General features: G+C 38.4%; 1 protein-coding gene across 2 annotated transcripts in view; it reads left to right on the forward strand.

Annotated features, from left to right (window-relative positions):
• Window positions 1-785: 785 nt before the first annotated feature.
• gnao1a (guanine nucleotide binding protein (G protein), alpha activating activity polypeptide O, a) overlaps window positions 786-26,920 on the forward strand; it is an 88,721-nt gene continuing 62,586 nt past the window's right edge. For both annotated transcript variants that reach the window (XM_084410076.1, XM_084410077.1), the window contains exons 1-3: window positions 786-1,561; window positions 1,700-1,742; window positions 23,948-24,089. In XM_084410076.1, the coding sequence (XP_084266202.1) occupies window positions 1,444-1,561; window positions 1,700-1,742; window positions 23,948-24,089 (303 nt within the window). In that variant the 5' untranslated portion in view covers window positions 786-1,443. The remainder of the gene's footprint in view (window positions 1,562-1,699; window positions 1,743-23,947; window positions 24,090-26,920) is intronic.

Genomic DNA, 26,920 nt, shown 5'->3' on the forward strand with positions numbered 1-26,920 from the left:
CAAACCTGGTGAAAAACTACAGGAAACGTTTGACCTCTGTAATTGCAAACAAAGGCTACTGTACCAAATATTAACATTGATTTTCTCAGGTGTTCAAATACTTATTTGCAGCTGTATCATACAAATAAATAGTTAAAAAATCATACATTGTGATTTCTGGATTTTTTATTTTTTTAGATTATGTCTCTCACAGTGGACATGCACCTACGGTGACAATTTCAGACCCCTCCATGATTTCTAAGTGGGAGAACTTGCAAAATAGCAGGGTGTTCAAATACTTATTTTCCTCACTGTATATATATATATATATATATATATATAATAATTTTTTTTACCTTTATTTAACCAGGAGAATCCCATTGAGATTAAGAACTTATTTTGCAAGGGTAGCCTAGTACATACGTAAGTTACATGTAGCCTATATTTATGTAGGCCTATGTTCAACGCAAATTGTAAATTAGCATCACTTTAAAGTCAATTATCCAATATTTATAGGCTACAGTATATATACAGTATATAGGCCTATATGTGTGTGTGTGCTACATTTAAAGTTGAATTATTGTAACTATAATACGACTCTCCTGAAAGTCATTGTACAATTTGCATACTGCCTTTGTTAAACAACCTTGTCAATAAAGTAGGCTACTTTGCAAAAGATTAAGACCCTTTTGAAATTTTCAATTGCAATTTTGTTTATAATTTCGTGTCAATATAATCATTTCCCATTCTCATCAAATTTCTAGTCATCTGGCGTTGCTGTTACAGGTTGTCAACACTAGGCTAATGGCCACACCTTTCTGTGATTCTTCCTATGGCCAGGGCCCGCTCATCGGATTTAAATCATCCGCTCCCCACAGAGAAACACGACACTGATCCCTTAGTCGTGCTCACACACCGTTTAACAGCGGTCGCGTCGCGTGAAATACCAAGAGAAGCGCATTTATTCCGTCTGCAGATAACGGTATAAATCTAGCTGTAGTTAGCGGTGCGCGATTCGAATGCTCGCTCGTGCGCGCGCGCTCGCTCTGTCTCTCTCCTTCTGTGCTCCTGACGTCAGCGAGATTGTCTGAGAGCGTCGAGCCCAGCGCGTTCTCTCTCCATACTGACCCTCCATTGTGAGCACGCTAACGATGCCAGCGCTCGCAGCAGTCGCCGCCGCCGCCGCCCAGTAGAGACCTCCCAGCCCGAGGACCGAGCACCACGACCCCGTTACACAGACCGAGAGCGCGCGCCAGAGACTTATGTTCCAGCCCAACGTTGTCTTTTGCGGGATTTAATGCTCTAGCTAGTCGCCGACAGGGAGAGAGAGAGAGAGCGAGAGAGAGAGTGTGTGTGTGAGAGAGAGGGATAGGGACAGCCATAGAGAGGAATAAGGAAGAAACACCGAGGATATTTCTCACCCGGACCATTTTGGAGATAAAAAGAGCCGAGGTTCATCTAGTCATGGGATGTACACTGAGCGCAGAGGAAAGAGCGGCTCTGGACAGGAGCAAAGCCATCGAGAAAAACCTTAAAGAAGACGGAATCACTGCTGCTAAAGATGTGAAATTGCTCCTGCTAGGTAATGCGGAGTGGAGCCCTTCAAATCTAGCTGTATCCTACACATCGCAGTGTCTCATCCGATGATCAATGCACATGTATGGGATCTCTTCATTGTGACAGGCGATCTTATTCCCTTGTGTCTGTCTCTTCTCCACAGGGGCCGGGGAATCTGGGAAAAGTACCATCGTGAAACAGATGAAGTAAGTGGCATGTTTTAAATGACATCCATCAGTCAGTGTGCGCTGTGTGAGACACACGAAACCACCCACCCACACGCACACTCACACTCACACACACACACACACACACACACCCTCTATTGCTTGATGGCGAATTCTTAGGTCCGCCATATTTTCAAGGAGTTCATTCTCCACTAGCGTGTTACATACATTGTAGCAATGACATGATGATGATCTGGTGTAGCAGATCCGCAGTATGTATATTAGTGGGTTCGGGAAGACGAGGCGGAGTCGATGTGCTGTTCACGAAAATGGTGCTGAAAGTCAACTGGGGGACCGTGTTTCCTAGTTAATTCTCTATTGGCGTCCACGGACACACTCCACCCCGATTTCACTTCATCCTGTGGGCATTTACGGATGTCTCTGATGTCTTCCTGTGCATTTGTTGATATGACAAACGTCATAAATCAATCAAATATAGGCATTAACGTTTATAGGATAGCCTATATATATATATATATATATATATATATATATATATATATATATATATATATATATATATATATATATATATATATATATATATATATATATATATATATATATATATATATATATATATATATATATATATATATATGCTACAATTAAATGGTTGTGTTTCATATTTGCAGCATCACTTTAGAGATTCATATTCTTTTACCGATAGCCTTACTGATTTGACCCATATTTCACTTTTTTAACCATATTCACACTTTTCTGCTTTACTAGTTATAGGTTCTTCAGTATTGGTTTCTTCAGTATTAAATGGCGTCCCCTTAAAATACTGTTTGCAAGCTTTTACATATAAACCATTCATTTTCAATTAAGAGTAGGCCTATATAGCATTCTAAGCTTAGTTGCTCTAAAATAAATTTGAAGCCATTTACATTCACATAAATAACTAGTCTACATAATAAAACATAAGCTAATTCATTCATTAATAATGCAGGATGTGTTGTATTTTATTATAGTCCAGTGTTTATAGTATTGTGTCAAAAAGAAGGAATAAACCGATTAAAAAAGGTTTTATTTAGCTCTTGTAAAAGTTAATATATACCCCCCCCCCCCCACACACACACTATCAGTCGGTTTATACTATTCAGTTAATAGGGTGTTAAGAGCCTTCTGTTGGTTGAGAATGGTGAAGGCAGAGCTTATATGGCAAATGGTGCCTGGAGATAATGCTGTCGGCTGTGTGTGCATGGCGTTGGTGCAACATGAACAGGCCTTCATGCTTTTTGTAGTCTGTGTTGGGTTGATGCTCATATTGAGGGAAGAAGGTTTGACACCCAACCAGCTCAACTTCCTCACGGCCATTTTTATGCACTGACGTCCTCTTTACGCTTCACTGCAAACGATCTGTTCATCTACCTTGTGGTTTGGATGTCATATGCTCATTTGAATTGAATCTTAAATGCAGTTCCTGTAATTAGCCTATATTTGACTCGTTTGGGAATAATCTATTTTTTTTTATAGTCACTGTCTCCATCTGGACATGGTGTGTGTTATAGAATTCAAATAAGCTAATGATGAATGCTTACTGATAAATAGACGTTATAATGTAAGTGATGCAAGGGAGATTTTTAAACGTCGAGCTGTAGCAAGCGCAGTTTATTGCTCAGTGCAAAGCTTTCGATGAAGAAACGCATCCATTCTCAAAGGTGTGCACGAGCCCCTGCCTTTGTCGAATCGAAATCTGTAGCCCTTGGAAAATGGCATTGTATATGGGCTATCTGGTCTGGCTATGTTATTATATCACGGTGTTTTTGTAATGCGATGCAAAGCAATTGCTAGGGAAAATGAACGTAATTAGCTAGGAAATGTTGTGAAATAGTACATCGGAGGATTTCAGGCGGGTTCAGTGGTGGACAGCGCCCAGCAGAGTCTTTTTCTGTGATCGGCTTTCTTCGGCTAGTTTCGGTTTTCTCCGTCGTTAAGAGCCTTGAACCTGCGGCGAGAGGGAAAACAGGGGATGGATTTGTGCGTCTTGTGCTCAGGGAGAGATGCACCCACCTATACTTCGATTCTTTTGTATTATATTGTGTGTGAATGTTTCACTCAATAAATACAATGCTTAACTTGGGACAATGGCAAAATAAGCTAAATCAGCTGATGAGCTGAGGAAGAAATTTGCGGGGCAAAAATGCAAATGTAAATACCCCAGATATTTAAATTTGTGGGTGCATAAAATGTCCTCACAGTGAGTGAATTCCTCTTATTAAGGATTTGATAGTTTTCAATATAGCCTATAGCATAGTGTTTGTGTTATGATATATTTTTATTCAGAATTTCTAATAAATCTTCCCAAAAGGGAGAAAGATCAACAACGGGGTGTATATTGCAAGTTGAGTTTGAGGATATGGAGAAACCAAAATTTCATATTGCTTGGTCAGCTGAACAAATTAATGACAGTATTCACCACTGTGCTTTTAAGCCATTGTAGCTAATGCCTCAGGCATATTTCTAAGTCATCCAAAGAGTGATGAATCTTTCCTCTCTAAGGATTCATTGTTGCTCTTATGTGCTTAATTGGGTAATAAGAGTGTCTCATGATGGAGCTGGTTAAACTGTTTGGCTCCTGAAGGAGTGGAATATGCAGCTCTGGGCTTCTTACTGTAATACGCCATGAATTAGTTGTTTTTCTAGGGCTTTTTATGAGCTTAACTAGATCATTAAATGTTCCGCCACTGTCACTTACTTGAAATTATTTTTAGGATATTGCAGCTTTAATATAATGTATTGCATTTAATGTACTTGTAATTATGTCGCATTGCTAAGTGCGTACAATAAAAAGCAATTTTACACTATTAGAATCCAGAACAAACCAATTAAAATTCTAGTGGCACTCTTATATGTCTCTTAAAATATAGAATTTGTTTTGCTCTAATGTGAAAGAGCCGATCTCTATATGGTTTGCAGAGTTGATTTTATTATGTCTTCAAGCTTCCCCAGAGATAACGGTTAAGTATATAAGCCTAAATATGTCATGACATGTTTCAGGAAATGTTATGTGTATCATATGCGATAAAATCAGAGCTATGTTGAATCTAGATCAGTGGTTTTGGTCTGGCCTTATTGTCAAGACATGTAAGACAAAACCGAACCACAACATTTACATTGCAACAAGCTAATCGGAACACTTCCACTGTCTGTTAGATGGTTTCTAGCCTTTAGTTAAACAGTATTCTGTGTTGCATGGCTTGAAAAGTGCGGATGAGACATGGAGGTGTGCACTTAACATGTCAAGAGTAAACCAGGGAACTGGGTGATGTGTGAAAGATGGTGAGAGAGAGAGGGCGCAGCATGAGGAGGGGAGATGTTGGTAAACCCTGTGATTATGGTGTAGTCCTGTAGGCAGGCAACAGTGCTTCCATCTGCTTTATTAGTTCAGTGTGAGAGGGGAGTGTTTAAGTGTGTGCAGGCTGCTCTCAGTATCTGATCACATCACACATACACGGCACTCTCTCTCTTTTTCTCTGTTCCTGCGGTCATCTTCCTGGCACCTAGTCCTATGGGAATGAAATATAAGCAATTGAAGATGTATTTTGTGTGTTCGGGGGAGAGAAAAAAATCTGAGTATATGGAGAACAGTTTTATAGACCCTGGAGACGGAGCTGTGTGTGTCATCATCGTGCGTGTCACTTCTTCACCCACGCGTGTCATGCATGGATGATCAAAAGCCTTCATAAAGCAGATAAAATGTATATACGAAAAGTTATATGGTATGATGTGCGCACGATTGTGGCATATTAAAGCAGTTTGTATGTCGTCAGGTCCTGGATCTGATTCTTGTTTATAAGGCTGTTAAACATAGACTAGGTGTTGCACTGATTATAGTTGAATATTTATATTAATACTAATTTTGTACACTGCCATTTAAAAGTTTGGGGTCAGTAAGATTTTTTGGGAAATAAATGTATACTTTTATATATAACTAGGATGCATTAAATTGATCAAAAGTGACAGTAAAGACAATTATAATATGACAAATATATGCTGTTCTTTTTAAATGATCTATTCATGAAAGAATCCTTAAAAAAGTATCACAGTTTGCACAAAAATATTAATCAACACAACTGTTTTCAACATAGATAATAATAGGAAATCTTTCTTGAACACCAAATCAGAAGATTTCTGAAGTATCATCATGTTACACTGAAGACTACTGAATAACGCCAAAGATTTTAAATATAGAAAGAAGGGGAACTCATATTACTTATGAGAGAGAAACTGAAAGCGAATGGGACATGACAGTGCAGTCTGAATCTAATAATGGGTGATAAGAAGGACTCTCAATAACAAACTCTATGTGAATAATGTTGGATTTGCCAAAACCCGCTGATGCTGTAATATTCTAAGTCAGATAAGATAAACATTTACTGGATTACTACTTTTCTGGACAACTAGCCGTGTAGTAAAAATGAAATCCTTATTTAGACTATTTTACCATCTGATCATCAAGTGGTTTATTGTCTAATCTGTGAACTGTAATCCAAGGCCACTCGTCATATTATCCTTTAAAAGCGGACTTCTGCTGCTGGATAGACTGGATAGGATTAAAAATGTTTGTTTTTTTTCTAAAGTGATCTCTGCAGCATGCAATATGCCGGGCTGTCCTGTAGCTGGCTAATTGAAGGGTTGAAGCAGAGGACCCAGCTGTTCAGTTTTACTCCATCTGTACATCCATGAAGCTAAACTGTGGCCATGCACTCGAGTAGCAGAGCACGAAACATTATGTCTCTAGTGTCTAGAGGTTGACGTGTGTTGAGCGATTGGTGTCTGATGAAGGTTTAGATGAAGAATTCTGTAAGATACTGCAAGCTTAAATTAGAGTGTGTTTCACTTCCTCTAGAAGAAAGACTTCAACTCTACAGCATTGTAAATTTGAATTGCGACATTCTAGAGCTAAGAATTATTATATCGTGGCCACCAATTAACAATTCGTTCCCACAGCTTAGTACGTCAGCACGTTTGACTAATTCGTTCCCTTGTTTTAAGTAAATCGTGTGCACAATATTAGTTTCCTCATTTTACTAAATCTTGGCCACGTTGATATATATAAATACAAGAATGGATTGGATACTCAGTATACTGGTGCTATTTTTGGCTGATATGTTTCTGATGACCTGGATTACCTTACTTACACTCATAATTTAATCAATTTAAAGGTGCTCTAAGCGATGTTGGGTGAAGTCACTTCTTGTTGACGTTCAAAGTATTGTCAAACAAAACGGAGGCTAGCTCGACCCTCCCTCCTCCTCATCCCGTCCCCTCCCCCTCCATTCTTTGCTTCCTGAAACAGTCATGAACCATTTAGAAAAACCAAACTGGATTTACCCACCTGTCCAGCAAAAACAGAGCCACCTGAATTTGGGATTGGAAGCCCTTCTGCCGGCGGAGTTCTCGCCACCCTTTGAACGCTTTTCCGATTTAAATTCGGGACTTTGCGCGTTCCTTCTTCTTCTTTGTAATTTGTTCATTGGAACGTCGTCTCTTTGGTCGTGTGTCGGCCATATCAAAATTCTCAAGAATATACATTTTTAGCGTTAGTCGTTGTCGTTGTCTAGGACATCTCTCCTCTAGCTAACTGGTTGGCAGCTAGCGGATAGTGAGGAGATGTTTGCTGTATGTGACAAAAAATGTTTTGGCCTAAAAAACGTGACATCGCTTAGAGCACCTTTAATCTTAGGCAGATCTCAAAATGTATGGTTTTCATAGTGACTTTTATATAATATTGTGATGCCTAAATTTGCCTGTAGCATTTAAAAGAACTGAATGTAGTGTTTTCTTTTTATTTATTTAAATTAAAATTTTGCTCATTTTATTTTAAAAATGAAAATATACAAAATCATACAGATTCTGCATTTTGCTTCCTTTTTTAGCCTTTTAAGTGTAGTAGGTGTATGCTCTGACCTCACTGTGTTTAACCGGTACCTTTACTGAACTCCCTGCACATTTTGTTCAAAGCTTCATAGCAGATGTAAGTTGAAGAGGGCTGTTTGGGTGGGTAAAACCCATTTTAATGCAAAGAAAGGAAATTAGCATTGACACAAAGCACCCTTGCTTGTGACTGCAACACTGCTGGCCCTCTTATTAGCACCTGCAATAGTGTGCAGTATGCAGATTGCAAGGCCATTTAAACTACAGATTTACGTCTGATTGTCCATTGGGAAGTCTTCCTATAGGAAGATTATATATTTTAAAGTATCAAGTGCAGTGGGTTTGGGTGGGGCTGTGAGTGGTGTGTGTGTGTTTGGGGAAGTCACTATAAAAAAAAAGTCACTCTGAGTCACTATAAAAAAGGGAAGGAGCTCTGATGAAACACACAGGCCGGTGAAATGAACAGTACAAATGAGAGTTTCCCCGTCCATTTTTGCTTCTCTCTCTGTCGGTGATCTTTTGACTGTCTGTCTGACACTCTGTCCCTCTGTAATAGAGGGGTTTTTATGTGTCTAGCTGATGTGATTGGAGTTGACTGAGCACAGGGAGAACAAACGGTTCTCATGTGTTGATTTCCCAGAGCTTTGACTGTAATACTCTGGCATGATCCCCTCTGGCTCGGCCCGCAGACACAGTGTGACTGAACAATGCACACCTCAATTCTTTATGAGGTGGAGATGATTTTAAATGAGTGTATATTTGTTTATATACTGTACCATGGCAGCATGTATTTTGCATCTGATTTGTGAACGCTACTGAATAGTGTGCAAAGTTATCAAACCTACATGCAACATTCAGATCTTCTATACCATGGTTTTTATTGCAAACTGGTCAATTTTTGTATTTAACGTAACTACTAATTTGGTTTGAGAATATTTGAGAGTAGTGATGCTGTATTGAGATCTAAAATAGCACAATATTTGGGAATAAAACCCCACTTTTTGTTACGTCCTGGCTTATAGAGCCATGTGTCTGGGTTTCTACTTAAGATACTGCGCAGTAATTTTATTCTCACTTCTTGTGAGTATAAAACACAGGTAGAGAGGAAGTGTTCAGCTCAGGCAAAAAAAAGTGTCTATTTTTCTTACTCAGTCACACACTCAAGCAGATTTCTCTTTACGGCAGTGAGAGTCGATGCCTGAGTTGGGCCGGAGAGTGGGAAACAGTGGGGCTGGAATGTCAAGTGCTTCCCTGAACCCCTCAGTGACCCCTTGTTCTCCCACCGGTTCTTTTTTTCCACCCTCTCCATCTCTTTTGGTCTCTCTGTGGTGGGTCCATATGTACATGCCGTGTAGGGAGTTCTGGCTGACCCATGTACTGGTGATCAAACAAAGGGCCTTTGTCTTAGTGAGGTGTTTGTGTTGGGCCATAATGCAGGTCCTAGGCCAGCCCCTTCAACACCAACACAAAAGAGCTTTATTGGGGAGGCATTCAGGGTGGTTCTGCTCATCTGATCTGAGGTCAGCTGATTTACAGCATGGTAGTGCAATGTGAACTCTACTTATGGTCCAATTACATAATGTGTATCTGGATCAGATTGTGGCCCTTAACTCTTTCCCTGCCAGCGTTTTAAAAAATAAAAGTTGCAACAAGCTACCGTCAGCATTTTTGCTGATTTTTGTACAAAACTTTTCATGGCCCCCAGAATAATTTGTTGTATGAATATCTGAACATGCAAGATATCAAAACAAAAAACCGAGCCTTTGCATTTAAAAACAAAAATAAAACAGACAAACAAAAAAAGTTTTTTTTTCTAGCTTCATGCATTCTTTTTTTTTTATTAACACTTGTGTGGGTAAGTAAAAGCAACATTTTAAACAAAAAATTTCCAAAGACTACAACGTGCATAAACACTGCTTTTATCACTTGTTTCTGCTTCCTTCTTGTCTGTGTTTTTATCTGGAGATTCAGTACTCTTTCAGAAGATGCGTAATAGTGCCCCTACCGTATAACAGTGAAAACACAGAAAGCCGGAAAATTCCGTCAATGGTGGGAAAAGGGTTAATTAAAAAAATACTAAACAAAATATTATATTCTTTTATTATATAAATAGCATGCATATTAATATGTAATTTATTCCTGTTATGGCAAAGCTATATTTTCAGCAGCCATTACTCCAGTCTTCAGTGTTATATTAAATTAGTCTGTTATGCTGATTTGGTGCTCAAGAAAGTTTTTCTTATTGTTATTATCAATGTTAAAAACAGTGCCGCTTAATATTTTTGCTGAAACCTTGATAGATATTTTTTCAGGATTCTTTGATGAATGAAAAGTTTATCTTACTACTTGTATAATTTATTTATATTTTTACATATCTTTTCCATACAATGATTCTATATAATGCTCATACTGTCCACAAGCTGTGAAGTACTATAAAAAAACATAAAAGTCTGTACAACTTGTGTGATGTATTCCAAGCCTTGAGACGCCAAAAGGTTTTTTTTTTTTTTTTTTTTTTTTTTGTGTGAGGAAAAAGAGCCAATGTACTTATACTGTATGGAGAAGATCTATGTGAAGATTCTTTAATTGTTTTGTTTGTATTCTACCGTAAAATAAAAGCATACAGGTTTGGAATGACATGAGGGTGGGTAACAGAATTAAAATTTTCAAGTGAAGTGTCCCTTTAAATGTTAGAATGTCACATGCTTTTATCTTTCACACCTAGCTGTGTGCAAATAATTTTCTTATTTGCAAGAGTTAGTGGGATACTGGTGAAAAGTGTGTTGTGGGGTGATGTGAGTGAAGAGTGTTAATTGCATCCTGCTGTGACTGTGTTTTGCCATTTGTGTATCATTGTAACCTTTACCTGGTGACTGCAAATAGGTATAAATTGGTCTGTCTGCTGGTTGTTTCCAGCAACCTTCGGCCCTGGGGAGCCGACACGCACACACACACACACACACACACACACACACACACACACACACACACACACACACACACACACACACACACACACACACACACACACACACACACACACACACACACACACACACACACACAGACACAGAAACGCAAATAGGGCTTGGGTATTACACAAGCAACTTTTAATTAAGGTATAATTGTAGATTCAGTAGGGACTCCGCCTGTGGCCTTTTGTTCACACACCGAGTGGAGCATTTCTGCTTTTGCAGTGTTCGCTTCCTTTTTACTGACTGAAAAGTACAGATGTTGCCCCATCGTCTTACGGTAATCACACGTAACATCATTTGTCAGGAACAGCTGATGTTTAACTCTTACAGTGAACGATGTGTGAAATTGTTGTCCATAAGTAACGGTCGGTGCTTTCAGCTGCTACGTGCATGTTCCTCTGGCGCATGTTAAGAATGTGCTGCCTCATTTCATTTACCCGTATGCATTCCCTCCCTCTTTTCTTCACTCTGTTGCCATGGAGATGACAATGGCTGCCATAATTGAAGGATGACAAATGACCCAGAGTAGATAAGGGGGAGGGGTAGTTACTGCGATCCGTGAATCAGAAGAAAAGCGGGAGTGAATCAGGGGGTTGGCCGTGGGGAGCGTACAGGACGATGGCTAAACATATCTGGGTGTGAGTAATATTATGTATTCACAACCAGTCCATAATAATCTGCTAGTCTGGTAGTATTAACATCATCCTGCTTTTAAGCAACATGAAATTAAAATCGACCCAGTTTACTTTCTTAATAAATGACTGGTATGATTCATCAGTGCGTTGAATTCAAAAGCTTACATCAAAATGTTAATGTAAATTTCTCCACTTACGAAATTACTTTTCATTTCTGCTTATATAACCAAGGCTGAGTGGGTGTGGAGAAAGTAATATTAGGCTAAATGTCACATCATGTAGGTATAAAGGGACACATTTTCAGGCTAATCAATCAAATCATATAATGTTCTACATGGGCAACAACTCACTGTGCAACACAAATATTACACACACACAGACACACACACACACACACACACATATATATATATATATATATATATATATATATATATATATATATATATATATATATATATATATATATATATATATATATATATATAAGGGATGTCCCGATCCGATCCACGGCATCAGTATCGTGCCGATACTGGCCCAGAACGCTAGATCGGATATCGGAGGGGAGAAAAAAATATATCCAATACCTGATCCGATACCTATTAAGGGTGGAACGGTACGTGTAAAGGCCTCATTATGCTTCTGCGTCAACTCCACGGCGTAGCTACGTCGTCACTCCTACGGCGTCGTGGCTGTTTTATGGTTCTGCGTCGGGTTGCATTGCATCGCGGTGCATTTCACCGCCAGAACGCTAGGTGGGGTGTGGTTCGCGAATCTCTTTGCTAGTTTGTTTTGGTTCCGTGCGCTGGTTCCGCGCGAGCGAAAGAGAGAGAGTGTTGTTGCCCGTCTATGGTTGTTGCAGCTGGAGCTAATCGACGTTGAACAACAAATGTAAATAAACTTTTTTTCAAAACAACCATTGATCTATTAATGTGCAATGAGTAAAAAAGCACGCCAAGAACAAAGGGCAAAGGTTTAAGTATACAATAAAAAAAAAAAAAAATAAGAGTAATAGGTACAAGAAACACACAATATAAAACTGAAACACAATATAAGTTAACCGTAATATAAAACATTATCTAAGAAAATGAACTATTTACAAAAGTGCACTGAATCACGAGGATGCAAATGTTCAGTCTTGCTCTCTGCTCTCATACACCAATCGAAGCCCTTGCGGTCTGCGTCGCCTCGACGCGTAGTTACAATTTTTTGGAGGTGCACGTCGAGCTACGGCGGAGGGGTTGGAGAGGGGTTCGCGGCGACGCAGAGGGGTCTGCGGGGGTACGCCGTCGATTCGACGCAGAAGCATAAAACAGGCTTAATCGTATTGAACGTAGGCTACGTTCGGTACGTGCGTCACGGTTCGGTGCATGGATTTACACTGAGAATACACGGTATAAAAATAAATAAAACCCGCGTGCACATTAATTAATGTAATGCGGAACTACTGTTAGATACGCGCATAACGGTTCTTTAGGGTCACCTAATCTGTAGCCCCGCCTTAGCTCTGAACACGCGTCTATTTCGCTTCAAACGCTCGCTTTATCATTATACGCGCGAATGGATTCAAACTGTTCAAGCATCGAGATAGACGCGAATTTAGCGCGATCGAACAGTGGAAACATAAAAACATACTCATACGTCATTTTGTTCATACAGGACATCATTAAAACTGCAAAAAGTGTTTAGCCTACTTATATTTGTGTAAAACACGACATTGTGCTTTTGTCAAACTGTAAACTCTTGTCAAACTGTAACCTACAACTGTCACCCAACCAAAATCACACACACACACACACACACACACACACACACACACACACACACACACACACACACACACACACACACACACACACACACACACACACGCACACACACGCTGTTTAAAAGCAAAAATTATCTCATCTTTTGGACATTCATCATATTGCATTGGTTTTCATTTCTTGTCCTAAAACAGCACTAATCTGTTTATTTTTAAGTTACACATTCTACATTGATTAAAAAAGAAAATCAAATGTGTTTTTATGGTAGTATTATTTTACACAGAAATAAATTATTTATAATTCAGATGAGAATAACGTTAAAGTTAATTAAAATTTTAAGGAAACAAATATATTGATTTGAAATATAGCAAATTAATTTTAAATTCATTCAGGTCCAATTACCAAACATATCTCAAGGTCTTTTGAATAAAGGGTGGCAGTCTTTCATTATCAACTGTTGTTGTGGACTATATACTGGAGAAGTATTTGTTCTCCATTTGAGTGAGATGTTTTTATGTGGCTAATTGAGCAAAGTGCTTCCATATATTTTATTAGTAGTAGTATTAGTTCAAGAATAAAATAAAAATATCGGATTGATATCGGTATCGGCAAATAGCCAAAGCTGTGGCATCGGTATCGTATCGGAAGTGAAAAAGTGGTATCGGGACATCCCTAATATATATATATATAGCCTTGTGTAATTGCTTTTCAAAAACCTACCCTGTTAAAGCTTGCTTTTGACATAACTCTGCGAGAAAGGCGGAGAGAGAAAATGAGATGATGGGGAAGGAAGAGAAAGAGGAAGGGATATACAGACTCATCATACTCAGCTTGTTGTTTCATAAGTGTAATTACGCCCTGTAGTTTCCCTTTTCTTTGACAAGCATTTCTTTGACTTGATCCAATAGAAAATGACTCGCATACATCTGGGCACAGCAGAAGGGATGGGCAGCCTACATGGTGGGCAGATGTTAGGCTTTAACAGGGAAGGGTTGACCTGCGAACTCTCTGTGTGATTTGAGAAAGCGAAGCCTTGATTATTATTGTTATAAATAGATGTCCCTCCCGGTGTTTAGTGGGATAAGTGGCCATGTCCGGAGGGTGATGACAGAAACAGCACTCAAAAACACCATCAGGACAAAGGATTCTCTTACAGATGACATGAGCCAGCAATGGGAGATAGGAGCAAGAGGTAGTGTGGGCCGTTGAGTGTGTGTGTGTGCGTGCGTGAGAGTTTTTTCTATTTTGGCTACCGGTGTGCACTCTTGAGATCCTTTAAATCACATTCCACCTCACTACTTTAAAATAAAACCTTGTAGACATTCAGATCGCTGACTTGCTCTATAGATCGTCTTCTCTTAACCTCTCTGATCTGATAAATGGAGTTCCATCCAAACCAAAGGTCAGGAGGAGCATGTTTATTTAGTCCTGTCCATCACAATGTATGTGTACTTCATTCATATGACTTTTTGTGGCATCACTCGACCATTCTAAATTCATTAGGACAGCCAAAAACATTTACCTTAAAGTATTAGTTTACCAAAAATGTTGTCATATCAGACTCATATTACTTTCTTTCATGTTATAGAAATTACATAGCAGAATGTTTATGCTGCGCTTTTTCATACAGTGAAACTGGATGGTGGTCCCAAAAAAATGACAACACCATGAAAAAATAAAATAAAAGACTGACTCCGGTTTTAACATAAAAGGCTAAAAGTTTTAGAAATTTTCAGTGCATGTCGGTGTGAGTGCAAGCTCTTGAAGCTCCGCCCTCTGTGCCGGGAGCAGCAGCTCATTTGCATTTAAAGGAACAGACACAAAACTGTGCGTTTTTGCTCACCCTCAAAAATTGTTAATTTTAACATGCTATATAAAAATATCTGTGGGGTATTTTGAGCTAAAACTTCACACAGTCTTTTAAAAATATTTCGGGTTTAAATGTATTTTTATTTCAGTTTTAGTTTTAGTAATTTTAGTACTTCTACTTACTCTACATTTATTTATTGCTGTTTAAAATCTTCAATAAAGTTTTTCATAGAATATATTTTCATTTTATTTTTTCGCTTGCATCTGAAAACAATTTTTACCGAAAATTATTTTTAAACGTTTTAATTTTGATTTTAGTTAACTAAAAACTAAACAACCACTCAACAAACATTAAGATCTGTTTCTCACAGAGAAGCTATTAAATGGCTTCAGAAGTATTGAAATATAGTGCAAAAGCTATGTGGACTATGTTCTCTTTTTTTCTTTTTAAAGCTTTACAGTCCCAGTCCCCATTTACTCTCATCATATGGAAAAGGGAAATTCTTCTAAACCATTATTTTTGTGTTGTATGGAAGTAAGAAATTCATATGGGGTTGGAACAACATGAAGAAAAAGTTATACCGGTTTGAAATGACTCGAACATTTTGAATTAATCCTTTCCGTAGTACTGCACATGCTCTTCACGTTGATGAATGCTGTGATGATTTGTCCCTTTGTGGAATAAGATTGAGTGTACTCAAACCAAGTTACAGGTCACAGAGCGCAGTTGGCGCGATTATGTAATAACCTCAGCAGGAGCTCGTGCTGGCCAGATCCTCCACCTCTCAGGACACATACACAAACACATACCTTACAGAGAGCCGCGAGATGTGGGAAATTAGTCTTCATGCATGAATGCCATAAGTTTTCCAATCTGAGATGATCCTTTCTCTCACTCTGTTCTCTCTCTTCTTTAATGAGCTGTTCTATAATAAGTTCATCTGAAGGAAAGGTTGCTGTAATGATGTCTGTCCTCCGCCCACATGCTGGCTTTCAGAGATCAGCCCTTATCAGTGGAGAGGAGAAGATGAAAATGACTGTTAACCTCACACAAACTTTCCAAGAAACTCCCTCGTCTTCTCTCTTCTTGTAACAACTCTTCATTATCCTCTTTTTCATGTGGGTCCTAAAACTTGATCCCCGAAGCTGTTAGAACTTATTTTGACGGGGCTCTTATGCCTGTGTGGGAATGTTTGTAAGGTTCTCTGGTGGTTTTTGCTGCTCATTAGACAATAGGGTGAACTTTCTACCATAATTTAAGTGGCTGGGCTTGTATTATGATATTAGCTTAATATTTGGACAAACAAAATACACTCACTGTTCTTCGCTTGCATTAAGACTTTCATAAAACTTGCGTTTATGAAGGCTATGTGTTGAGTCGACCCTTTAACAAAGGAAAAACAAATTGTTACCCATATTTGACGAATAGAAAGTTCAAAAGAACAACATTTATTTGAAACCGAATTTTCTTTACTGTCACTTTTGCTCAATTTAATGCATTCTCACTGAATAAAAGTATTAATTTCTTTTAAAAAAAGACCCAACACTAGAGCTGCATGATTCTGGATAAATTAAGAATCATGATTTTTTTTGTTTAAAATAGAGATCATGGTTCTCCCATGATTCTGGACATATGACTAAACGAAACGACATGAAATTTACTACAGGTTCTGCCAAAATTTTAATTGCTGCAGTCTATTTAAACATATTTAATTAATTTGAATCAATTATTTAAAAAGATTGGGTTGAATGAATCATTCAATGACTCAATCATATAGACATCTTTTGTTTTATTACTGGATATCAACATTTTAAATAAATCTCTTGAATTAATGTTTCAATGACGAATACATTTAAGTCACTTGTCGCCACCTACTGGTGTAACGATGGAATTGATACAATCTTTATTTGAAGTATTAAAGGTATACTCCACTTTTTTTGGAAATAGGTTCATTTTACAACTCCCCCAGAGTTAAACAGTTGAGTTTTACCGTTTTCGAATCCATTCAGCCGATCGCCGGGTCTGGCGGTACCACTTTTAGCATAGCTTAGCATAGATCATTGAATCGGACAAGACCATTAGCATCTCTCTCAAAAAAATGACCAAAGAGTTTCGATATTTTTCCTATTTAAAACTTGACTCTTCTGTAGTTACATCGTGTACTAAGACCGACGGAAAATGAAAAGTTGTGATTTTCTAGGCTGATATGGCTAGGAACTATACTCTCATTCCTGCGTAATAATCAAGAAACGTTGCTGCCGTACCATGAGGGCAGCAGGTGTAATGATATGACGCAGCGCCTGAAAATAGGTCTAATAGGTTAGACAAACTTAGTCCCGGTCACGTTGGAAGTTACTGAGCTGGGGACTATTTTCAGGAGCTGCGTCATATCATTACGCCTGCTGGACCCATGGTATGGCAGCAAAGTTTCTTGATTATTACGCAGGAATGAGAGTATAGTTCCTAGCCATATCAGCCTAGAAAATCGCAACTTTTCATTTTCCGTCAGTCTTAGTACACGATGTAACTACAGAAGAGTCAAGTTTTAAATAGGAAAAATATCGAAACTCATTGGTCATTTTTTCTCTATAACGGTCCCTGCAGGGGGTCTATATCTATAAATGTTTAAGTTCTCTGTTTTATAAGATTATAACAGTCCTAGACTGAACCACTTTTTTATGTTCATTTTTATGTATTGCATACATTTTTGAAGACACCCATGAGGAAGTGACTATCTATCTATACATGCATATATTCTGATCAGGAAGTACTCATTTTTCTGTTTACATTATACTCAAGTGTTTTTGTCTGACCATAAATGTAAGCTTAGAGCTGAGGACAGAGATGTAAACATACTAGGGCTTGCACAACATCAGATTTTTACTAGTCGACTAGCTGTCCAGAAAAGTAGTCAGCTAGTTGACATGCAGCATCAGAGGTCTTTGTTGTTTTTAGCAAGTCCAGCGCTCATTCATGCTGGCTGCATTGTCATGTCGGTGCAAAAACCCCATCTTGCCCCATTCGCTTGTGTCTCAGTTTCAGGGCGGATTGCAACAATTTTGTATGTGAACTCTATTTCAGATTGTTTAAAGCTGCAAGATCACGCCGAACGAAGTGAGTGCATGTTAGATCAGGAATGTTAAGAGAACATTGTGCTTGCTATCTTTTTCGTCTTCAAACTAAACTTGGGTCTTCAGCCGACAACGTTTAAGTACAGTGCGGCTAGCGCGCTTCCCATAACGTTTACGCATTAAGTCAGTAGGCGAGGGTAGGTGGTCTTTTGTGGCTGTTCGGAAGCATTCGACCACATGCGTGTCTACACTACGAACTCAAACCGATCAAATGCGTTATCAACTACTTCTGGAAGTGGTCAAAACTGGACAAGCTCTAAACATTTTAGACCCCGTTTACACCTGTTTAGCGTTGTCCACTTCTGATCCGATCGACCATAGTGCATCTTAATACCAGGTGTAAACAAGGCCTAAAACCTAAGGTTTAGGCCCAATCCCAATTCTCTGTCTTACCCCTTCCCCTTAGTTTTGCACGTCTCACGTGAACGTGCAAAACTAAGGGGAAGGGGTAAGACAGAGAATTGAGATTGGGCCTTAGTGTTAGGTGATTATAATAAACAGTTTGTACAGTAGAAAAAAAATTAGAACATTAGAAAATTAGTCCCCATAGAACATGAAAACCCAACATGAGTGTGTGTGTGTGTCAGGCCCTTGGTCTTTGCCAGGTCGACTGGAATAGGAGCCCTCTGAGTGAGTGTCTACTTTCAGTTTCTCACATTTGAAACAGATCGATGTTTCCATCCTCCCGCGGGAATCAAAAACCGATGTCCTTATTTATATTGCGACTTTCAAAAGACCCTAAACATTTGTTATTTTTATCACCTGAATTATTTAGTGGTCATCTGAGAAAAGTGAAAGAGTGAGAGTGACAGACAGACAGAGAGATTTTGGGAATGGCCATACAATTTCACTGGTTTTTATTGGTTTGCTAGCACCAGCTGTTAATTGCTCATGATGGAAATGTATTATATATATATATATATATATATATATATATATATATATATATATATATATATATATATATATATACACACAGTATATACACTCACCTAAAGGATTATTAGGAACACCTGTTCAATTTCTCATTAATGCAATTATCTAATCATCCAATCACATGGCAGTTGCTTCAATGCATTTAGGGGTGTGGTCCTTGTCAAAACAATCTCCTGAACTCCAAACTGAATGTCAGAATGGGAAAGAAAGGTGATTTAAGCAATTTTGAGCGTGGCATGGTTGTCTGAGTATTTCACAATCTGCTCAGTTACTGGGATTTTCACGCACAACCATTTCTAGGGTTTACAAAGAATGGTGTGAAAAGGGAAAAACATCCAGTATGCGACAGTCCTGTGGGCGAAAATGCCTTGTTGATGCTAGAGGTCAGAGGAGAATGGGCCGACTGATTCAAGCTGATAGAAGAGCAACTTTGACTGAAATAACCTCTCGTTACAACCGAGGTATGCAGCAAAGCATTTGTGAAGCCACAACACGCACAACCTTGAGGCGGATGGGCTACAACAGCAGAAGACCCCACCGGGTACCACTCATCTCCACTACAAATAGGAAAAAGAGGCTACAATTTGCACGAGCTCACCAAAATTGGACAGTTGAAGACTGGAAAAATGTTGCCTGGTCTGATGAGTCTCGATTTCTGTTGAGACATTCAGATGGTAGAGTCAGAATTTGGCGTAAACAGAATGAGAACATGGATCCATCATGCCTTGTTACCACTGTGCAGGCTGGTGGTGGTGGTGTAATGGTGTGGGGGATGTTTTCTTGACACACTTTAGGCCCCTTAGTGCCAATTGGGCATCGTTTAAATGCCACGGCCTACCTGAGCATTGTTTCTGACCATGTCCATCCCTTTATGACCACCATGTACCCATCCTCTGATGGCTACTTCCAGCAGGATAATACACCATGTCACAAAGCTCGAATCATTTCAAATTGGTTTCTTGAACATGACAATGAGTTCACTGTACTAAAATGGCCCCCACAGTCACCAGATCTCAACCCAATAGAGCATCTTTGGGATGTGGTGGAACGGGAGCTTCGTGCCCTGGATGTGCATCCCACAAATCTCCATCAACTGCAAGATGCTATCCTATCAATATGGGCCAACATTTCTAAAGAATGCTTTCAGCACCTTGTTGAATCAATGCCACGTAGAATTAAGGCAGTTCTGAAGGCGAAAGGGGGTCAAACACAGTATTAGTATGGTGTTCCTAATAATCCTTTAGGTGAGTGTATATATTAAATCCTATACATTTTATTATAACTCATTTAACGGTTTAAATCAGTTTCATCTGATTCCTGAAAAGCAGTCAGAAAAAGAGCAGTAGCACAGGTGTTTGTTCAAACAATCAACAACAGTAAATGATAGAGGAGTCATTTTATTTTGTGTTTTATAAATTGTATTTGATTTTAATTTTATATTTGATGTTTAGCTTTTTTGTGTTTTAAATTCATTTTAATAGAATCACCAGAAAATGTATATGTCAGTATATTCTAGAACTTTTTTAAGGGTTAAGCAAGTAATCATGATTTAATCTCTTTATTATTTTTGTAGTTTACCACCAGTGGCATTAATAAAAAATCATCTATCGTACTTTTTTTTTTATTCCTTAACAGAGACACTGAATGGTTTAAAACTGATTGTGATTCACTTTGTATTTTACACTTTGTACACCAAATTGAGTTACCAAATTAAGCATTTAAGATCAATTATGTAAACTACAAAAGTTTATTATGATTAATTACTTTACAAAATTGTATATAAGATAATAAAATATTAAACAATGTTACTGGTGCTTCTATAAAATGAATTGTAAATTGGTTTAGAACTATAATTTCACAGTAAGAGTGGTTTTGGTTGAACTAAGTGCAGTGCTGAGCTAATGATAGACAGGTAGCAGCCTTCAGGTCACCTGGGATTGTGTGTGTGTGTGTGTGTGTGTGTGTGTGTGTGTGTGCGCGTGCATACAAGTGGTCAAAAATATCATCCCTAAACACATGCTTCATCACACCTCTCTCTGGCACCAGTCTAATAAACCAGTGTGATGTCTGGGTCTGCATAATGCCAGGCTTTGCCAGTCTGTCTGGCTTTTCTCATGCCGCACTAACACCATTTACTAAGACCAGCCGAGCACTGATGTGATAATTCATTGGCTTTCGCTTTCAGGCCAGACAATGTCATTATCCATCAAAGAAATGCATATAATATTATTTGAAAAGGGGGGTCAAAGCCTCATGATCTAAAAATGACTTACCATCTTTCAGTATTGCAGAACTGACAGATGTCCAAACCTAATTTCAGCTAAATCAATTGAATTAGGGGTTTTAGCCACAGTAACCTAGTGCCATTGGGGCCCCCCTTTGTGGTTTGGCTCCAGCGGGGTCATATTCTCTGTGAGAAACCCATCCCTGCTGTTCCGAATGCTCTACTTTCTCCAGATCTAAGTCAGGCATGCTGTCTATCGCAGAAATAACACCATTTTATTGTAGCTAATGAGGTTCAAATATTAAATGTGAGAGTGAGTGAGGGAAAAGGCATTTAATGAGAGACAGTAAAACCCACGACAATGTACAACATAACTTAGGAATCAGGAGGATGTCTACATAGGACACGCTTCACTCCAACACAATGTTGGATGATAGAGACACAACAAATGCTGTAATCCACTGAATATGATGATTAATACCCCCTCCTCATCACAAAACTCCATCTTCCACTGGTTTTTCAGTAGCACAAAATGAAGAGACAATAGCTATTTGGTTATACTGTGGCTACAGTAGTAGTCAACTATTAAAATCATTAATCATTGATTAAAGACTGACTGACACATTAGGTGAAATCAGCTACTGTCAAATATACTGATCTGGATGGGATTGGTATCTCTGTAACTACTAAGATGGGAGTGGTTTTTTTTTTTTTTTTTTTTTTTTTTTAAAGTGAGTGTTGCCAATAGGTTGTAGAAACTATTGGATAATGTGTGTGTATATATGAGACGCCTACAATACTTGAACCACTACCTATTTTACCCAGAAACTTAGCTATGGTAGTCACAAGATATACAATGAATGGAAGCAAAAATAAATGAGGAGAAACATTGTGAGAAAAAAATAATAGATTTCAGGATTAATTTCTCTGTGGAATTTGCTGAAAAACAGTAGGTCATTTGCTCTGTTAATATTTTACAGAGGTTGTGTGACACATTGCTTGATTTGAACGAGATTAAAATAACAAAATATGTTTGTATAAACGAATCTAGTCTGAATAGCATTCAGTCTTGGGGTGTATTCACACCAAGAAAGTCCTATAGTTCACTTGCTTTGGTCCGGACCAAATACAATGTTGATTTTATTCTTATTTTTTTGGTACGGTTCGCTTTCACACTGCTCTTTTTGCAAGTGAACCAAAATTTGTAAACAAAACCACATGTGTGCTAAGGTCGTCGTTCTCAAGCAGGGAAAAGCAGGTGCAAAAACAGGCTCAGTATGGAGATATTTCGTAATGCAATATTTGTTCTTTTACTGATCTGGTGTTATTCTCTAAAAACGCAATATTAAGAAACCAATGAGCATCATATGATACAATGTCATCTATACGGTGTTGTAATTAGGATTTTGCGAAGACGAAGATGTGCTGCAAGACGGTTCTGGCGGAGAGAGCATGCTCTTAAAGGTTGTATCAGTGATTTCAGGCCCAAACATAAATGATCACATTCATCTAATCTTTCCTAACGATCCGCTAGCTGCCCGCCCCATAAGCATGCCGTCAAAAAAACGCATCTCTGTAGGCAGCCTAGGCTCTGAGATCTGCACACAAAAACAATTGGTTTCACCAACCCCTCAAAACCAAAACAAATAGTGTTTCAACCAATCACTGACAGGGGGAGGGTGTTGTGAGGTTTTGTGCTCGTGCACGGCTGCACGCGAAGTCGGAGCTGAAGAAGAAGCTGGCTCAAAACCTCACAACACCCTCCCCCTGTCAGTGATTGGTTGAAACACTATTTGTTTTGGTTTTGAGGGGTTGGTGAAACCAATTGTTTTTGTGTGCAGATCTCAGAGCCTAGGCTGCCTACAGAGACGCGTTTTTTTGACGGCATGCTTATGGGGCGGGCAGCTAGCGGATCGTTAGGAAAGATTAGATGAATGTGATCTTTTTTGGGGGGGGGCCTGAAATCACTGATACAACCTTTAACTGATAAAGTTCAAACATTATTAAAAACAAGTGAACAGTCAGTAGTAAAATGAGAACAAATACACAAATTACAAGCAGAGATAAATACTAAATAACAAAGTTTCAAAGTCTAACAGTAGTATTCAGGTAGGCTACAGAAATTATTAAGCCTAAATGTAAAATAACACTATTTGTTCACTGAAGAAATTAAATTCATAAAGTTGTATTTTGTAATTTTATTGATATTAATAATGACATAGACAACAGTAGGAATATTGGGTGTCTGCTGTCATTTTAAGACCAAATGCATGGACCGAAAAAAATTACAAACAACAACTATGACATAACCGAGAAAATACTTGCAGAGACGGTCCGCACCCGAGTGCGATTGTTTCACATCTGCCCATAAGATCCGCACCAAGGGGGGAAACGAACTTGAGTTCGATTTAATCGAACCAAACAAGTCAGGTGTGAATACACCCTTACATTTAAAAAGATTATAATCTTATCATTTGTTTTTGGTCCTCTTGGTCTCATGAAGTTGTGTGCCTCTGATTTAGATCATGTTACATCTAACTGTGACTTTATGAATTATGCATAAATTAACTGTAATGGCGTTAAAGTAAACTTTATTTAAATTGATCAATACTGAGAGCAGGGTAGGACAGCTGCATGGCGGATCAGCAGTCCCGTTGAAGCCGCGACACACAGATAACAAGACATATTGCATCACTATCTGTACATGCTTGAACATCACTATGTTTGCTTTCTATCCACACACACACACACACACACACACACACACACACACACACAAACACAAACTGCATGCTCTCTAACATGGCTTCTGTTATGTGTGTAGGATTATCCATGAGGACGGTTTCTCTGGTGATGATGTGAAGCAGTACAAGCCTGTGGTCTTCAGCAACACCATCCAGTCTCTGGCCGCTATCGTGCGTGCCATGGACACACTGGGGCTGGAGTACGGAGACAAGGAGCGTAAAGTGAGTTCAACACAAACCCTGATAAACTGAAACACTCATTAAAGAGTGGTGATTATAACCTTATGGATTATAATTAAAACACTTATGATCAGCTGTAATTTCACTTTACTTCAAAGCAAGACCAAAGAACATTTACACAAGACAAATATATACTGTTCTGTGTAAGGTGATTCAGGAAAATCAGATTGACATGGGTAAATGACAGTGGCTTATAGCCTTAGCTTTATAGTTCCTGTGGCTGTAACTATGAGCTATAATGAATTGAACTCAGTAAGGATACATAATGGTTTTAAAGAGACCTTTAAACCGTTTTACATTTGGTTTTTATAGGAATATTCCAGGTTCAGTTTATTTCATTTAGGTGAGGTGAGGTTAATAGAGGTGAGGCACTTGCAATGAGATTACATGGGGCCATGCAATGTGAAGATATAGTTTATGATAATATTAATTTATATACAATAGTGAATAAATAATATAATATAGTAATTATTAAAACTTTTTGTATTATTGTTCAATCTTATTGTAATATTTGAGCTGTAGGGCTGTTTAAATCATTTTTACAGTTGTTTTACGGTTTATGGTATTGCGTTATCGTGGCAACAAAGTTGTCAATTTGGATCTAGTTTTATTCAGGTTCGTAAGTTGTTGTTTTTTCTTCCAAACTCCAATCATGATTCATGTTAAAGGGATAACATTTTTGTCATTTACTCACACTCGAGTTGTTCCAAACCTGCATGATTTTTTTCTTCTTCTGATCATAAAAGAAGATATTTTGAAGAATGTCTGTAATCAAACAGTTGACGGTTGCCATTGACTTCCATAGTATATATTTTTTCTTACTATGGAAGTCAATTGCTACCGTCAACTGTTTGGTTATCAAAATTCTTTAAAATATCTTATTTTGCGTTCAACAGAGGACAGAACCTCATACAGGTTTAGAACAACTGGAGGGCGAGTAAATTACTGAATTTTGAACCATTCCTTTAACACACATATTGTTTACATCGTTGGCTATAATGTTGAAATATTGAGCATTTTGATTACATTATGCCACAATTGTCAATGGATATTATATTAACTTAAACTGAACCTGGAATGTTCCTTTAATAATAATAAAAATCATTCTACTAAAGACTCTATGCATTGAAGACACAACCAGTAATCTAATCTAAAGGAAAACAGATGTGGTAAACATCGATAGACTCCAGCCACAGCAGATATCGTTTCCCTCGGCCTAATACGTAAGTAAAATGGTTTGGCGCTGATGGGAAGCTTCATCTTAAGATTCCTCTGCTAATGCGTTCTATCAGTGACAATATAAGACTCATAATCCCATTGTGCCCTTTCCCAAAAGCTTTCTCACTATAATGTCAGTGTCAGTGAACTCATTGACCTTTAGCAGGAAGAAATGTTTCACTTTAATCAAACCAAAGCTATCAGTATGGAGGGAACAGTAATCTGAAATATCCATCGATTTGAGATATTTTCTCTTGTGAGAAATAGAACAAGTCTTCATTTCCAGGTTAAGTTACACCTCAGGAAGCTGCCCTTGAAGGGCATCAGATCTCTGTACCTAATAAGAGAGGTTACAGATAGCGATGTGGCATAATGTGTAAGTGTGTTGGAATGTGACTACTGGGCCCACATGGAACCTGCTGTTTTTTGTTGGGGAGAAGCTCAATTTGGCACAATTACGACTTAAACAGATAAAGGAATATTACAGTTAAGGGACTATTCTGGGTTCAGTACAAGTTAAGCTCATTCCACAGCATTTGTGACAGCATTTGTTGATTATTTAAGAAAAAAGAAAAGCAAAACCGAAAGTAAAGTTATATCCAAGTAAACTTGGATACAACTTTACAAAAATTTGTATTAAGCAATTAAATTTTTTTTAATGAAAATTTTAATATATATATTTTTTCACACTAGAATCATGTTGTCACACACATATTGTTTATGTTTTTTGGTTATAAACGGTTGAAACCGTTTATGGATTGGCCCTGTTCACTTCCATCGTAAGTGCTTCATGATAAACCAGATTTTTGCCTTTTTTAAAGAAAAGGAATGACCTTCTTCATTCTTTTGGCAATCGAATGTTGTCAGCAGTGCTTAACTTGTACTGAACCCGGAACATTGCTCTTATACAGCCCTGAGCGAATTCTGCATGGATCCTTCAGAGTTCTTTGTGCACCAATTCCATGTGGGCTGAGTTCTGTCTATTGCCAATGGTGGGATTGATCAGAATGGTATACAGTATGTGATGTGTTCCAAAGCTATAGAGAGAGGATCCTATATGACACTTTCCTCATTGTAAATCGCTAAATGACTAAACGTAAGTACATACAGTATGTATACCGGTACGTTATTCCTGAGAACAGATCACTTACACGCATCCACATGAACTCATGAACACAGGCCAGCTGGCTCACACATTTTAAATCTGAAGTGTGAAGCTTTTATTGGAACAACCTAGCCAATATAGATCTGTTTGCCCTTTCTTTCTTTCTGTCTTTCTTTCTCTCTCTTTCAGTGTGTTTCTTGCTTTTATACCTTCTCAGCTTCCCTCTTTCACTCTCTCTCTCACTGATCTGTCGGTCTGTGTATGCACAGGCACAACCTTCTCTCCTTCATATCTCCCTTCTCATATCTCCTCTTCTCTCTCACCAATCTGGCCCTGTTGCCATGACAACCTCATGTTTCGTCTCTCTCTCAATGCATTCCACAAGTCTGTGTCCATGGGCAATGTCACTTGCATTGCACTCTGCCCAGCACCAAAGAGGCAACAATCTCATGTGACCATAGACGCAGTGTGTGTGACCAGAATGAGAAGT

The sequence above is a fragment of the Rutilus rutilus genome (assembly GCF_951802725.1).
Source record: "Rutilus rutilus genome assembly, chromosome: 5".
In the NCBI taxonomy this organism is placed as follows: domain Eukaryota; kingdom Metazoa; phylum Chordata; class Actinopteri; order Cypriniformes; family Leuciscidae; genus Rutilus; species Rutilus rutilus.